Source organism: Notamacropus eugenii, chromosome 2 (genome assembly GCF_028372415.1).
Source record: "Notamacropus eugenii isolate mMacEug1 chromosome 2, mMacEug1.pri_v2, whole genome shotgun sequence".
NCBI classification, from domain to species: domain Eukaryota; kingdom Metazoa; phylum Chordata; class Mammalia; order Diprotodontia; family Macropodidae; genus Notamacropus; species Notamacropus eugenii.
The window spans coordinates 274,731,664-274,747,698 of record NC_092873.1 but is presented as its reverse complement, the minus strand read 5'-3'; the positions used below and the strand labels follow the sequence as shown (position 1 = coordinate 274,747,698).

Genomic DNA, 16,035 nt, shown 5'->3' with positions numbered 1-16,035 from the left:
TGTCCTGGTCTCCCTCATGTTAAAACAAACAAAAACTCTCACTGGATCCTGTCATCCCCTAAGGGAACTACCATATCTTTCTTCTTTCTCAGTAAAACTCCAAGAAAGAAAAGAAGGAAAGAAGGAAGGGAGGGAGGGAGGAAGGGAGGAAGGAAGGAAGGAAGGAAGGAAGGAAGGAAGGAAGGAAGGAAGGAAGGAAGGAAGGAAGGAAGGAAGGAAGGAAGAAAGGAAGGAAGGAAGGGAGAGGGAGAAAAAGAGAGAAAGCCTTTTTACTTCCCTTCCTCTCATTTTTTTCTTAACTTTCTACAGTCTGTCTTCAGAACTCATCACTCTCCTGAAACTGCTTTCTCCAAAGATTCCAATAATCATTTAATTGCCAAATCTGATGGCCCTTTCTCAGTCCACATCCTTTTTGGCAGATCTGTTGCACTGCAATCAGTCAACATTCATTTATTAGGCAGTTTCTATGTACCACGCCCTGCGTTAAGCACCAAGAATATGAAGAAAAACAAAAACACTGTCCCTGCTTCCCGAAAGCATCACTCTAATGTGAGTAATAAATGTGAAAATACATACAGACAAGCTCTGAAGTGTTCATGGAAGGCGATCTCAAATATAAGGCACTAGTCTTACAAGAAATGAAGGAAAGCAGGAGATGAAGATGAAGAGGAAAAACATTCCAGGCATGAACTACAGCCAGGGAAAAGGCCTAAAAGGAGACTTTATCAGGAGATGAACTCTCATGTGCGAGGAAAAGCCAGGAGGTCAACGTTGCTAGATCATAGATTACACAGAGAGGAGTAAAATGTGCTAAGAAAGGTAGAATGGGGCCAATTTGTGAAAGGCTTTAAAAACCACACAGGGGATTTTATATTTGATATTGGATATAACAGGGAGCCATTAAAATTCATTAGGGAGAAGGGTAACATACATAGACCTGTGCTTTACAGAGATCATTTCAGTAGCTTTGGAAGACAGACTGGAGTCAGGAGAAACTTGAAGCAGGGAGAATAACTAGAAGATTATTACAATAGTCCAGGTGTGAGAGGATGAAAGCCTGTTCCTGAGTACTGGCTAAATGTTGTAAAGGTGGATGTAGGGAGAGAATGCAGGAAAAGACTCAGGAATAACACCAAGTCTTTAACCTGGGGGATCAGGAGAATGATGGGATGCTCAACAGTAACAGAGGAGGTTGGTGTGAAGGGGAGAAGATAATGAGTCTACATCAGAATGGTGGCTGTATGAATACAAAGAAAAAGAAAGTAGAAATGATAGGACTTGACAACAGCATCGATAAGTACAGTGAATGCAAGAAGATTATAACAATTATTTTAATTGTGAGCCAAGGTGCCTAGGCTCTCCTTGACACGTTTGACAAACCTACCTTCCTGGATACTTTCTCCTCAATGAGTTTTCATGAAACTCTTCTCATCTTACCTGTCTGACTCTTCCTTCTCCATCTCCTTAGTTGGCTCGTCATACATCACACTCCCAACTACTATATGTTCCCCTATGCTTTATCCTAGACCCTCTTCTCTCTACATTCTCTCTAGTTAGTAATCTCATCAGCTCCTGTGTGTATGTGTGTACATATATACAATGCATATATACACATAAACATGTGTATCATATACATATTATAAGTGAGCACATACAATACATATGCCTAAGTGCATACTTAGATTTGGACTAATTTCTTTTTAAATAAGAACTTTAAGGCAAAAAAAAGCTAATCCTTAGGGGAAAAGAAAATATATATATATATGTATATACACACTCATCTTTTTCTTCAATTTAAAAAAAAGAAAGGAAAAATTCAGTGACAGTTCAAATAAGGTCCATAGGAGACAACCTAGCATAACCACAAACATAATCACCCCATTAATGATCTACAGTGGAAAGAGCTAAGAGACAAAGACTGGTGAGTTCACTTGATCTCATTGAATAGTTCACAATAAATAATAAAAAGAACCCTAATAATAAGAGCTAATATTCACATAGGGCTTTAATGCTTGCAAAGTAATTTACATTTCATTTGAGCCTCACAAAAATTGCATGAGGCACTTTAATTATCCTTTTACAGATGAGGAAACTGAGGCAGACAGAGGTTAAGTGACTTTACTAAGTTCACATAGCTAGTGACTGAGGCATAAGTGGGAGGATAAAATAAGGTAACATGGGCATTACATCTATTTTTTGCCATCAAATGCCAAAAGAAGAAAATGTTCATTATAATTTCAATTTCAGAAACATTCTGAAACTTGTATTTCTAAAGATGCTCATAATTTAAAGTGGGACGCATTAAGCTAAAAAAATTATAATCTATTTCATTTGAATATGAAATAACCTATGCAGGCTGAATGGACCATCTGGGACAACAATTTCCCAAAGCTACAAAGAACAATAAACTCATCATTTTTAAGGAAATACTGTTTCGCACTCTAAAGGAAAAGAAAGCCCTTAAGTTTTGGATAGTGACACTCTAATATGTCATATTTTACATGAACTCACAAATTGAGTAATGTTCTCACTATACATTTGGATTCAAATTTACAAGATCTATTCCAACATCCAGTTTTCCTAGAAAATATCATGATAAACAATATGGCTTTCAAGGGATTATCTAAAACAGCTACCTGGGACATATTTATGTTGTATAAGTATCATTTAAGGGATTTTAAGGAACTTTCTATAAAGCCATCCAATCGGTGCGAGAATCTACATAAAAGAAACATTAACAGAATACAAAAGAGAATGGTCAGATGGCATAAACAAGTACAAACCAAGAAAGATTGAAAGAATATTTTCTGAGTTATTTTAATCATCATTGTAGCATTTAAAAACACTAGCATATTGAAAAGGAAATGAGTAATGGGGAAGATGGAAATCACAGGATCATATATTGAGTAACTTCAAAGTTCATCTAGTCCAATTGCTTCGTTTTACAACTGAACAAATTATGGAACAGAAAGATTAAGGACTTGCACATACAGATTCAAACAAGAGCTAAGATTTGAACCCAAGCCCTATGACTTGGCCCAAATTCCAAATCCTAGAATTATTTTAGTCTCATCAGCACCTTACCCAATCAGGAACACATTCTGAGTCACTCATTTTGATAAGGTACATTTCACCATTGTTGTTTTTCAATCTTTTCAGTCATGTCTGACTCTTTGTGACCCCATTTGGGGTTTTCTTGGCAAAGATATTAGAGTGATTTGCCATTTTCTTCTTAGTATTATAAGTCTTGTGCTTCTTAAACAGAATATTAAGCATATTCATAACAAGTATACTACTAAAAGAGTGTTCTTTGAGAAAATGCTTTTTAAGACAATACATAACATAAAAATGATCAATATTTGATGATTCATACATCTTAAGGATTCTTGACCTTACAAAAGACTTAGAAAATGTTCCTTTAAATAGCAAGCTTATCAGTGCATGTAAAACAATTTCATTTGAAAAAAAATTATGCACAATGTTTCAGGAACAGAAAAGCGAGACCCACTTATAAAATATGCTTTTTCTCACTGATCAAAGGGCTCTCTTTCTTTACTCCTATAACTCAATTTGAGTAAGGTATTATGCTTTCATTGAACAGGTATAAAAGGGGAAAAGTTAAACTCTGTGAGAGATTAGCATTTCCTACCTAGGTACAAAAAGGCAAAATTCAGGACTATGTACTATATCCAAAAACTACTTCCCAGGGAGCAAGAGTGAAAGTGAATGAGAAGACACTGAAACACTCATTTTTCTTACCTTCAATTTGAGAAACATCTTTATGTCCCTGTCATAATACAGGGAATCCCCCAAAGTCTTCATAGTATGTTGGGGTATAAGCTCAGTTTTCATGTGGACAGTCTCGGGCAGGTAAAAGTGAGAACTCTGAGGTTTAGAAGTCCTCACTTTTACCTGCCCGAGACTGTCCACGTGAAAACTGAGCTTACACCCCCAACAGTAGTACACTTTTAAGCTTTAATAGTTTCAAACCATAGTAAGACACTTCTGGCACTCTGTAATATTATCTTTTCCTACTACACATTGACATGTCTTGGTCCCAGTTTAAACCCTGCCTCCCATACACACACCCTTTGAGAAGAAGGACTAAGTACTATTTATCATTGCATCTTCCACATTGCCAACCACAGAGCTTTACGCATTTTAGAATCGCACAAATATATGCTGAACTGAACTGATTTTAGAGAAGACATTCACTTGATTTCACCTTATAAAAACAGAAGACTACACTTTTTTCTTGTATAAAAAAATACCAATGGAGCAAATCTTAATTGCCAAAGTTGGAGAAAATTTTTAAAACAGGGAGAAAATAGGCTGGGAAGAAAATGGGAGGAAGAGGCATGAAATTCAAATTCAAGAACTCACACATATCTTTCTGTGATTGAGCTCCCTGACTCGGGCCACTAGAATATGTGGTGATTTTCACCTAGAAATTCAAGGTTCATCATATCTCATTTTCTCTAACTAAAGTTCATTGTACCATAGATTTAGAGTTAGAAGAGACCTCAGAGGCCATCTAATTCAACTGCCTTATTTTATGGATGAGGAAAGAAAAGTTTAGGAGGATAAATAATGCAGCCAAGCTGGCATTTGACTCCAAAGTCAATCTTCTTATCATAGATGCCTTCTCAAGATTCAGTGAATACAAAAGGGAAAATGCAACAGTCTCAGTGCTCAAGAAATTTACATGGCAGAGGCAAGAACAGTAGATGAGAAGGCCAACACTCATAGATAAGCAAAACTGTGTGTGTGGGTGTGGGTGTAGGTGTGTGGGTGTGTGTATGTGTGGGTGTGTGTATGGGTGGGTGTGCGGGCGCACACATAACTTGGGACTGGTAGAGAGGAAAGGAGAGTACTAATAATTGGGGGTATTAGGAAAGTATAGATTGAACCTTAGCAAGAAAGCAGGGAAGGAAAGAGACTATTCTAGGAATGGAGGATAGCCTAAGGGAAAAAATGGAAGTGTGAGATGGAACTTCATGTACCTTTAACAAGTATGTCAGTTTGACTAGAAGACAAGAGTTTGTGAAGTAGAGTAATTTAAGTCAGTCTACAAAGAGACCAATTGTGAAGGAATTTAAATGCCAAAAGGGTTTTATTTTATAGACACTGGAGTTTCTTGAGGGATATATTCAAATCCAAGCTTCAAGAATAATCATTTGGCCATCTTATGGAAGATAAACTGGAGACATGGAGAGGTCTGAAGCAGAGAAATGGATTAGGAGGTTATTAAAATAGTCCAAGAGAAAGATGATAAAAGTCAGAAGTACAGTAGCAACTGTTTAAGTAGCGAGGAGAGGGAAATGAGAGATGCGGTGGGGAAATAAAGGGACTGGGATACTTTCAAATCCATGGAATACCAGGTATTAATCTTAATAACCTATCAACTGAATCCAAATTTCATGTCTTCACTCCTTTTTGTCATCTAGTCTTTCTTTGCAAGATAGCTAGTACCATTTGTCAAGTAATCAGACCCTGCAAAATAGGTGTACAATCGAGATACAGAAACATGCCTACAGATTAGGAATTAGCTTTGATAAGGACTAAGTTTTTGGTTTTTTTTTTTAAAAAGAAAGTTTAAGCTGAAATTCTAATTTTAAAATGTATATCCCAAAACAGCAAATGTATGATAAACTGTATGAAGAGAAAGATTAAGGTCAGTAGTTTTACATACCCTTTTCTTCCTTGTAAATTCTATGAGATATTTTGTCTATTAAGTTTATCTCCTGGCTAAATGTTCCCACATAATCATTCATTTCAGTGAACTCCTCTGGGCGGTTTTTAACTCCTCTCACTGAGGATGCTACAGCTCTGACTGTCTGCCCCATCCTGCTAAGCAATCCAGGACCTTGTTTCTTGTGCGAAGAGAGCTCCTAAAAATAAAACACAAAATAATGAAAGTGAAGTAGGTAACAGCAGTAGCAGTGGTGCTGGTGGTGATGGTATCAATTTCAAGAGTTAACACACAAATACACACATACATACACAATAAAGGGGGAAAAGAGAGGTTATAAATATAATGGTACACAGACAGTAAAACATAGTACAACACTTAGGGGGTTTTAGAGCTTGCTACAGAAAGATACATTTAAATATTTTTCTAAGTGTTTCTTTTCTTTCTTCTTTCTTTTCTTTCTTTCTTTCTCTTACTGGTTAAATTCCATTTTAAATGACTGAACAAAATATATTAGCCACAAATGGCAGAACAATGGGGGGGGAGGGGGAGAGAACAACTAACAACCAATAAAAGGAAGGGTTTTATGTGGGGTCTATGTGTCTGTGTCTAGACCTGTGATTTCACTGATATAGGGAGCTCTTGATATGGACAGCTTCATCAGTGCAGCGAACCAACTGTCATTTATAATGTGCAACAGAAAATTCAAAAATAACAGCCAGATTTTTAAATAAAGGTGATCTGCACCATTTCTGTGCCTAAGTTCCATACTGATTTTAATTTAGGAACTGACATAGCCTCTTACTAATCATAAGGGTATTTAGTGAGTTATTGCTAATAGAATATGGTTGGTCTTCCAGCACTACAGCAATTCTAATTGCAGTACAACATTTTTTTCCACTGCAATACATAACCAAAAAGAAACTCTGAAGAACAGGAGTAATGGGCATCATTAAGGAATTCTTCGAAAGGAAGAAAAGATGGGCTAGTCACATGGCAAGACAGGGATGAGAAGTAAACATCCAGAGTGCTCGAGAGGTAACCTCCTGATGTCAAAAGGGTCTCCAGTACATTGGATGGCCCCCCTGTGGTAAACTTTTGGGAGACACCAGATCAGAATTGGACAAGATGGGATGGTGATCTTCATCTTTGGGCAGAATCTCCAAATCAATCCGAGCAGAGATCCATTTCCAAACATTAGCAAGATACAGAAGCACCTGCTGTGTGAGCATACTCAGTGTGAATGTGAGTAATCATAGACTTGGCAAGCAGAAGGAATACTCAAATGATACTCAGTTATGGCATCAACAATATAGTTTATGCCCCATATCCTGAAGTGTCTGGCATATAGAAGCCACTTAATAAATTATTGTTGGATAAATGCTGAATGAATCTGAAAGGCTAAAAAATAATAAGAGATAAATGGATAAACTTGACTCGAATCATAAGGAACAGAATAGTTCTTTTGAAGCATAAAATTTGGGTCAAATATGAATTGAAGAGACAGCTACAAATAACAGATTCTGAAAATAGGGATACTAACTGTATCATCTATGGATGACAGACAACTTTAGACATTGCCTTAAAACTAAATAGAAAAGAGAAAGGAAAGGTAAATCATAATTAGGGGCTTTTTTCCCCACAATTCCTTAAACTGCACTTATCCTTTCTTTTATCTATGTATTAGAAATAGCTGACTCGATCCATGGCAGCTTCCTTTCATAGTCAAAATTTCCAAGGTGCAAGAGACCTCTGCAGTCATTTAATTTAACCAATGCCTGTGTAGGAATGCCCTCTAAAAATCTTTACAATAAATGGCAGCAGAGTCCTTGATTAAAGCCTGCTTCCATCCACCACTGTTCAAGGAAGCCCATTTCTATTTCATTTTGGGGCAACTTTAATTTCAAAAAAGTAATTATTGACATTTTAAGTCAGAAAGTCATGTCTCTGCAACTTCTATCCATTGCCCATAGTGTGGTCTCTGGGAGCAAGCAGAATAATTCTAATCTTTTCTTCTCCCAAATGAGAGCCTTTCAGAATCTTGAAGATAACTATCTCATCCTTTCTACATTTTCTTCTCTTCAACCTAATCCAGTTACATCAAACAATCCTTACAGATCATGATCTCAATGACTTTAGCCATCCTGGTGGCTATTCTCTGAACTATATTTCCTAAAATATGGTGGCTAGAATCAAATACTCTTGAGTGTTCTGATGAAAAGATTGCACAAGGGAGACTCTCACCTTCCTCCCAATTATGGACACCATGGCAGCTAGGTGATGTAGAGCACTGGACTTGGAATCAAGAAGATATCTCATGAGTTCAAATCCAGCCTCAGATACTTAAGAGCTGTGTGACCTTAGGCAAGTCATTTAACCCTGTTTCCCTCAGTTTCTTCATCTGTCAAATGAGCTGGAGAAGGAGATGGTAAACCACTCCTGTACCTTTGCCAAGAAAAACCCCAAATTGAGTCACCAAGAGTTGGACACAACTGAAACAACTGAGCAGTAACAGCACCAAATATCTCTTTTACCGATTACTACTTCTGGGGTTGCCGTGTCATACTGCTAACTTATACTGAACTTGCAATCTATTAAAACTCTCCATCTTTTTAAAATAAAGTTATGTCTAGCCAAGTAGCCCCCTTCTCTACCTGTAGAAATCACTTTAGAACCCACCATCAAATTACTTGTGCTTTTTCTATTACTATTTTATGGATGTCTTTAACATTATTTTGCCTTCTCTAGTACACACAAAATAGTTGATATAATAAAGCAGATTCCCTCACAAATATCCCCAGTGAAGTTATAAAAGTGCATTAGAAAGAACGGTAATTAATGAAGGATGCACAAAAAAAAAAAATTCCAGAATCCTGCAGAAGCATGGAACAGTGAGAATCTAGGGTTGTTGGAAGGCCAAATGTGAAACAGTCTGATTCTGTTGCCAGAGCAGGCCTCAGCATAGGCAGTGCCAGAGTCCCATCTGTAGAAAGACTCAAGGCCAGATCAGCATTCCAGCAACCCAGGCCCGGAGTAGGTGGCAAGGCTAGACAATCCCTACAGAAGACAGAGCCTAATTTTAGGCAACAAACTCAGGATCTAGCAAGCTTTACATACACTGCAGAAGCACAGGAAAGGAATTTGAATCAAACATAAGTCCCCAGTCTGGAAAATGTGGCTAGAGATATGAGTAAACCAAAAGAAGAAAATTCCAAACATAATGAAAAAATAACTCCACAACCAGTACAAGCAGAGAAAAGAATGTCCTAACCCCAAGGACTACCAGAGTAACTGGGGAAAAAATGAAATATGAGATACAAAATCGAACAGCCAGCTAAGAAAGAGGCCATGGAAAACCAAGAGTTTAGAACAGACAGTGGTAAACCAGACCCCAGAATTGAAAAACAGAATGGGCCAAATAGAAGAAATATTAAATAGAAGACAAAAACCAAAAGATTGGGGGAAGGCATGGGAGGAAGCAGAAGGAAATGAAGGCATGCAGAGTAAAAAACCAACTGACCTGGAAAACAGATCAAGGAGAGATAATCTAAGGGCCTTGAACTATAGGAAAACCATGATGTGGCAAACATTGCTAGGTGACTAGCAAAGAGTCAGGAATACAATCCCTGGCCATGGAATGGAGTAGAACTGACCAAGATAAGGATCAAATTCATGACCTTGGTTTTATTAGCACAATATTTTACCACCAGTCTTCTTTCGAACCCCTACAATGTCTTCATGTCACTTTCAAAATTATGAATCATTGTTTTCCTGTGAATCTCTGTGCTAGCAGCCTTATAGGGTAGTACATCTAGTTTGAGCTCAGAGTTCTTCATCTTTAATGGGAGAACAAGAACTACTTAGCTATCCTGGAAAGATAAGATGGGAACCACCAACTCATTTTTGTTATTTTGTCATGCCAGGCATGTTCAACTCTTTGTGACCTCCTTTGGGGTTATCTTGGCAAAGTAGTTTGCCACTTCCTTCTCCAGCTCGTTTTACTGATGAGGAAACTGAGACAAACAGGGTTAAGTGACTTGCTGAAGGTCTCACAGCTACTAAGTGTCTGAAGCCAAATTTGAATTCAGGTCTTCCTGATTCCAGGCCCAGTGCTCCAACCACTGAGCTACCCAGCTGCCCCCCAAACTCATTAGTAGTGTCTAAATTATTTTCTCAGAAGTCTCTGAGAAGAGGCCATAGAAGCATCAAATACTGGGTTCCTCAAAGGCAGTATGAAAAAAAAATGTCTAGTTTGTTATACTTGAGGTGAAGATGTCCTAGGTTTGCACTTAATAGCAATGTGACCGTGGGAAAATCATGATCTCTCTGAGCCTTTGTTTTGCCATTTTTCAAACAGAAGTTATAATATATAATTATATAATTGTAATATATAAAAGATTTTCTTTTATTACCTATATTAAAGAAAATACTGGGAGAACAGGCCTAGGGTTTGAATCGAGCCCCAGTCATCTATTAGCTATCTAAGCAACCTTAAGCAAGTCACCTCAATTCTCTGTGAAACTATTTCCTCTCATATAAAAGAAGAATTGATAAAAGTCTTACATCCAAGAAACAGGGAACTAACACAAACATAGAAGTTCAAAGGCTTTACCTTAATAGAAAAGTGAACAAAGGATTTGAATAGAGGACTGGTAAAAAGAATTGCAAACTACTGATTACCCTATGAAAGAATACTCCAAATTACCAATATTAAGAATGTAATTGAAATGACGGAGATTTCAACTGACCAGTCAAAAGTAGGCAAAGACAATAAAATGGGAAGTCAGTGCTGGAGTGAGTTGCAGAAATACAGATAAACTAAGAAGCTGTAGAAATGCTAATGCACAATTTGTGGAGCTCTGTACTGGCCCAATCATTCTGTAAAGCAATTTAGAAGGATGCTAGCTAGGCATATACCCCTTAAGAAGGTCAAAGAAAGAAATTGTGGTATATTTTTTTGTAGCAGCAAAGAACTGGAAACAAAGTAGATGTCTATTAATTAGGAAATGGTTAAATAAGCTGTTGTCCATGAGTGTAATAGGAATATTACTATGATGTAAGAAATAATAAATATGATGAACACAGAGAAGCATAGGAAGAGTTATGTGAACAGATACAGAGTAAAGTATGCAGAACCAGGAAAAAAAAGAATATATACAATGATCACAGCAATGCAAATGGAAACAAAACAAATGAAAATTAAGGCTATGAATTAAAATGACCAAGCTCCTATAAGGAAGGTGGGGTAGTTGGGGTATCATGGGTGTGTAATTTTTCACATAATAGTTGGATTAGCTGCAGTGTTACATTTACTAAACTGTTTCCTCTAAAGTATGGATCCCCAAAGGGGTTAGAAGGATATGTTGAGAAATGTTCATAATAAAAAAAGAAGAGATTTTTTTCAAATGATAAGGGTTGAACTGGATGACTTCTAAAGTGCCTTCTCATTTTACATCTGTGATATTATGATTTTAATGACAGAAGTACTCCTTAACCAGACAATACATTCATCTATTAGTGCTTAAGAATAATTTGTTCGCATTACTACTGCTCATCGTTTTAGGCAGCATATATGACTACTGGCCAGTTTCTTCAGTAACTGTGTCTTAGACAATTTCTATATAGACCTGGGGTTAGGCTATGATATCACCTCAAAAACACAATAAAAGTCATCCAGATATCAAGACTATTTGGTTTTTAATAGATTGGCCCAACCAGGAACATGCATGAGGATATATAAAACCTCAATGTCAAGAAATAAAGGACATAATCCTTTAAATAACTCATCTGTTGATATAAAATTAATAACAAAAATACAGCAAAGGAAAACTACTCTGTTATAAAAAAAAATAATAATTTACTCTTATAGAACTTAAGAACACCTTCAATCCTGTGAGAGGTAATCCAATTATTAACTTAATTTCACAGATGAAGAAACTGAGGATTTCAAAGGGTAAATGACATGCCCAAGGTCACACAGCTAAGATGTGCCTGAGGCCATCTAATTAAGCCTGAATGTCCAAGAATTGAAAACTGTAGGCAGTACCCTAGTAGAGGAAGTATCCTTTGGTGGTCTTTCTGATGTCTTTCAAAAAGATATAAGGAGTCCAGGAGAACTGATACATATCATCAATTCTGATTCTCAAAGATGACAAGAGAAGATTTTTTTTTAAAGCCCTGAATATTTATTCAACACAGGTGAAGAACTTGAATTTTTTAAAATCATCTTCAAAGAGAAAAAGAGGACTGTATGTGGGAGGAGATACATGGTTACAAATAAAACAAAACCCTTAAGGTTTTTTGGTACTTTTAGAAATAATACAGGCTCCTGTCTAAAGGCCATTTCCCTATGTTAAAAATAAAAACTTCATCTTCATTCATTCAATAGAGAACAATGCTCCCTGAAAAAGAAATTGGTATAAATAGTAAAAACAAAGCCAATACAGCACTGAAATGCATAAGAATAACAGAGCTGAAAATCAAAGATTTTTACCCAGGCTTGTGCAGTAAGAAACACTTTGAAGTCTTCGTTAAAAGTTAAAGTTGGGTGATCAGCAATTCGATTTAAGAATCTATGCAGTGCCTTTCTTCGAGTCTCAATGAAGTCATCGTTAAACCGTTCTACCATGCCTTTCATTATGAATTTTTCTGGCAAAGGCTAGGGAAACAAAGCATAACAAGGCATTATCTCAAGTAGGTAGCTGAGGGTGTTCCAAAAGTCTCAGTGCAGTTTTAAGTTATCAAATCTTAACTTTGTACAACCATACAATTATAAGTGGCTTTAGAATCCTTCTCGTAATCTCCTCATTCTGTAGAAAATGAAGAGGTCCAGAGAGGTTAAATAGTGTAATGAGGTCATATGGTCAAATGGATAAAGTACTGGATTTTGAGTCAGGAAAACCTGGGTTCAAATATTACCTCTGACACTTAGTTAAATGACCCTGAGTAAATTACTTAACTTCTCTTGTGCCTCAGTTTCCTCATCCATAAAATGAGAGTTGGACTAGATGGTCTCTAAGTACTTTTCCATTTCTAAAGCTATGATTCTATTATCCTAACTAACCTTCTTACAATCATGCAGTGTATATTTATATTTTTATCCCTGGATCCTGACATATAGTAGGTGTTAAGTAAATGTTTAATGACTGACTGAAGTAGAAGACCCAGGATTGAAACCAGAACGATCCGAAAAGTCTGATGATACAGCTGTCTATAGAAAAAAGATCTTTAAAAAATGATTTAATGATACAGTTTGAAGTAGAAAGTAGTAACACAGGATGAGTATAATGTTAAAAAAACACAACAGTATTCCAAGGGAGTCTTGATTGTTTGTTTGTTTGTTTTTTAAAAGGCAAAAGCCATCTCAAAATACAATCGAGCTAATTTTCAAGGACTGAAATGAGGTTTTCAAAATAATAAAGGTTTTTTTGCTTTGTTTTAGTGTGTGGACGATGGGTTTGGAAACTGTGAATTCATCCACATGGGTAATTCCCACTGTGCAAAATTCTTCAATCAATGCAGATTGGCAACCTGTCTGTAACCTATAGTCCTAAAGAGTTGCCAGGATCACTGGTAGCTCAAATGACTTCACAGCATTACCCAGTACATATGTATCAGAGGCAGGGCTTAAAGACAGTCTGAATTCCATGGCCAAGCCTCTATCTACTACACCAGAGGTATCAAACTCATGGCCTGAGGGAATCAGATTCAAATAAAATTGGGAAGGATTTAACAAAATATATAAAAATATGATACAACTTAGGTAATGTTAATTTCTAGTTTTCTAAGTCACTATGTAGCATGTAGGGATCCTGTTTCTGTATTTTAGTTTGATACCACTATATTATTCTATGTTATCTCTCATTCACAAAATATTTGCAAGGAAAAACTAGTTGCTGCAATCTAAAAACCTAATAAGCTTACAGGAATAATGAGGGTGGGATGTGCTTCTTCAAGTTTTCCCTTTAACCAAAGGAAATCTTGGTAACGTCTTCGAACTTCAAATTCACTAGAATCAAACTCACCCCGAGATGTCTAAAGAAAAAAAAAAGACAGAATAAGTAACTCAAGATGGATGGCATTTGTTTATCTTTTAAATAAATAATAAATCTGGAATAAATCTGAATCTGGAGAGGAAATGAACAAATACAAATTATTTCATGTTTGTCAGCTTGTATATTATTTTCATACAGTGAAGTATCTGCTCACATAGCAGATGAAACAAAGCAAATCTGATGTCCTTCCTGAGAAAAAGCAAGCATCCAGCTAAAATTCCTTTAGCTTTGAAAAATCAAAGCTGAAAAAAACTGTTTTAAACAGCCATCTGCCAACCATAAAATTTTATAAAATCATTATACTGGGCATGTTTTTCCTTCTAACATATACGTATGCTCTGAATATAATGTCTAAAATTACTGCTTTTCACCAACTAATTAAAAATCAAAATTGGAGGACCATCTTCTTTGTTTTCCTTTTTATTGTAGTCTCATGAAGACTCTGACCTTAATTGCAAAGAAACACTTCCCAGGAATTTGCTCAAATGACTCCCTTTCCTACAATGTGCTGATATTATGTGAAAGCTCTGATTTCTTGCATAGTGGTCCAACCAGCATTGAATTCTACTAAAATATTATTTGACTCACAAAGAAAAATTCACTGCTGTTTCCAGGGTATTTTCCTGAGATATGAATTTGTCTCATGCAGCAGAAATTAAAGACATTAAGGCAAATATTTTCACAAAGAAGGAAGTGTCAATTTAGAGTGACTGGCAAGATAATAAAAACTGAGATGGTCCCAAATCAAATAAAAACAAAAATTCTCTAATTAAAAAAATGAGAATAGTATTTATCTTGCCTCCCAAGAGTTTGCTAGTGCTCTCTCTCTCTTTCTCTCTCTCTCACTCACACACACACACACACACACACACACACACACACACACAGAGTAGTCTTTTTGAAAAAGTTCTGTAGGTAGTATTTCCTCCCTCTAATTGTACTGAAATCTGGGGGAAAAGATTTTATGACAGTAAAGTCATTGTTGAGATTTTTTTCTGTAGGAGTAATGGTGGGATGAAACATTGTTAAATTCCTTAAAAACAATTTAGCATGTACGTTTTACACATTGGAAATGTCTATCACATATACTGATTAAGTCTACAATTTGCTACAAGTTATAAAATGCAGAATTAATTGTCATAAAGTGAGGATCAGAGAGCTATTCATGCCAACAGGTTACTCTTTGGAAAATGACTGCTTCAAATAATACACACTGTCAAGATATTTCCTTTGCAATGCATGAAAAGGGAACAATGTGATCTCCCAATTTCAAAAACATAATCTTTAGAAAATGTTGCATAACTTTCACTGTTGAATAAACATAGTATTGATCAAGTACTAAAAAATAAGAAATTACATATATGCAACACTGTTAAGTAATCTAATAACATGTATGCTGGTTGTGTTCTGTACTTCTCCCACAATTGCCAACCCTGGAAATGGAAATTAAAATTATCTAATTTCAAGACCTACAAAAACAGACAATATAAGAATAATTCTTTTAGCTTTATGTATTCTTAATTTTATACTTGATCTCAAAGAACCATGCTCATATTTCTCTTACATGCTGATTTCATTCCACATAATATTATAGTATTTGTGTAGCTCTCATATCCTCTATTGGTTTTATGCTGTTTTGAGGTCAAGGGTTATATATCTTCCCTAAAACTTAGTTCAGTGAATTACACAAAGTAATCATTTAATAAATTGCTTTTAAATTGAAGTAGATTTTTATTTTAAAATATAGTTCAAAAGGGCAGTGAAGTAGTATTGTAAATGGAATACCAGGTCTGGAGATAGGAAATCTCATTTTCCTGAATTCAGATCTGGCCTCAGCTACTTCCTAGCTGTGTGACCCGAGGCAAGTCACTTAACCCTGTTTGCCTCCATTTCCTCAGGAAATGATAAGCCATACCAGTTATCTTTGCCAAGAAAATGGGGCCCTGAAGAATCAGACAGGATTGAAAAACAACTCAACAACAACAAAATAGTTCAATCTTAAAATTAAAAAACAACTCCCTTCTCCTTCTTATTTTTTAATCTATCAGGAGCTTGGACTCTTCAGGCACACTATTAGCCTATGCAAACTTGAGACTAAATATCAAGACATTAAGTCTCTGGCTGCCCTGTCTGCTTTGTGTCTCTTTCCAGGAGCACAGGAGACCAAATCGTGATCCTAAAAATGGTATATATAACTTTGGCAGTAACGTTATGAGTTTCTTTTTTCTGAGATCACGGGTGACCAAAAAGGGAACTTGAGATGATTATTTCTAAAAAATTTATGAAATT

General features: G+C 36.1%; 1 protein-coding gene across 2 annotated transcripts in view; it reads right to left on the bottom strand.

Moving 5' to 3' along the window:
* SNX7 (sorting nexin 7) overlaps positions 1 to 16,035 on the bottom strand; it is a 115,929-nt gene that overhangs the window by 77,001 nt on the left and 22,893 nt on the right. For both annotated transcript variants that reach the window (XM_072644086.1, XM_072644085.1), the window contains exons 3-5: positions 13,616 to 13,726; positions 12,186 to 12,350; positions 5,693 to 5,891 (exon numbers count right to left, since the gene is read on the bottom strand). In XM_072644086.1, the coding sequence (XP_072500187.1) occupies positions 5,693 to 5,891; positions 12,186 to 12,350; positions 13,616 to 13,726 (475 nt within the window). The remainder of the gene's footprint in view (positions 1 to 5,692; positions 5,892 to 12,185; positions 12,351 to 13,615; positions 13,727 to 16,035) is intronic.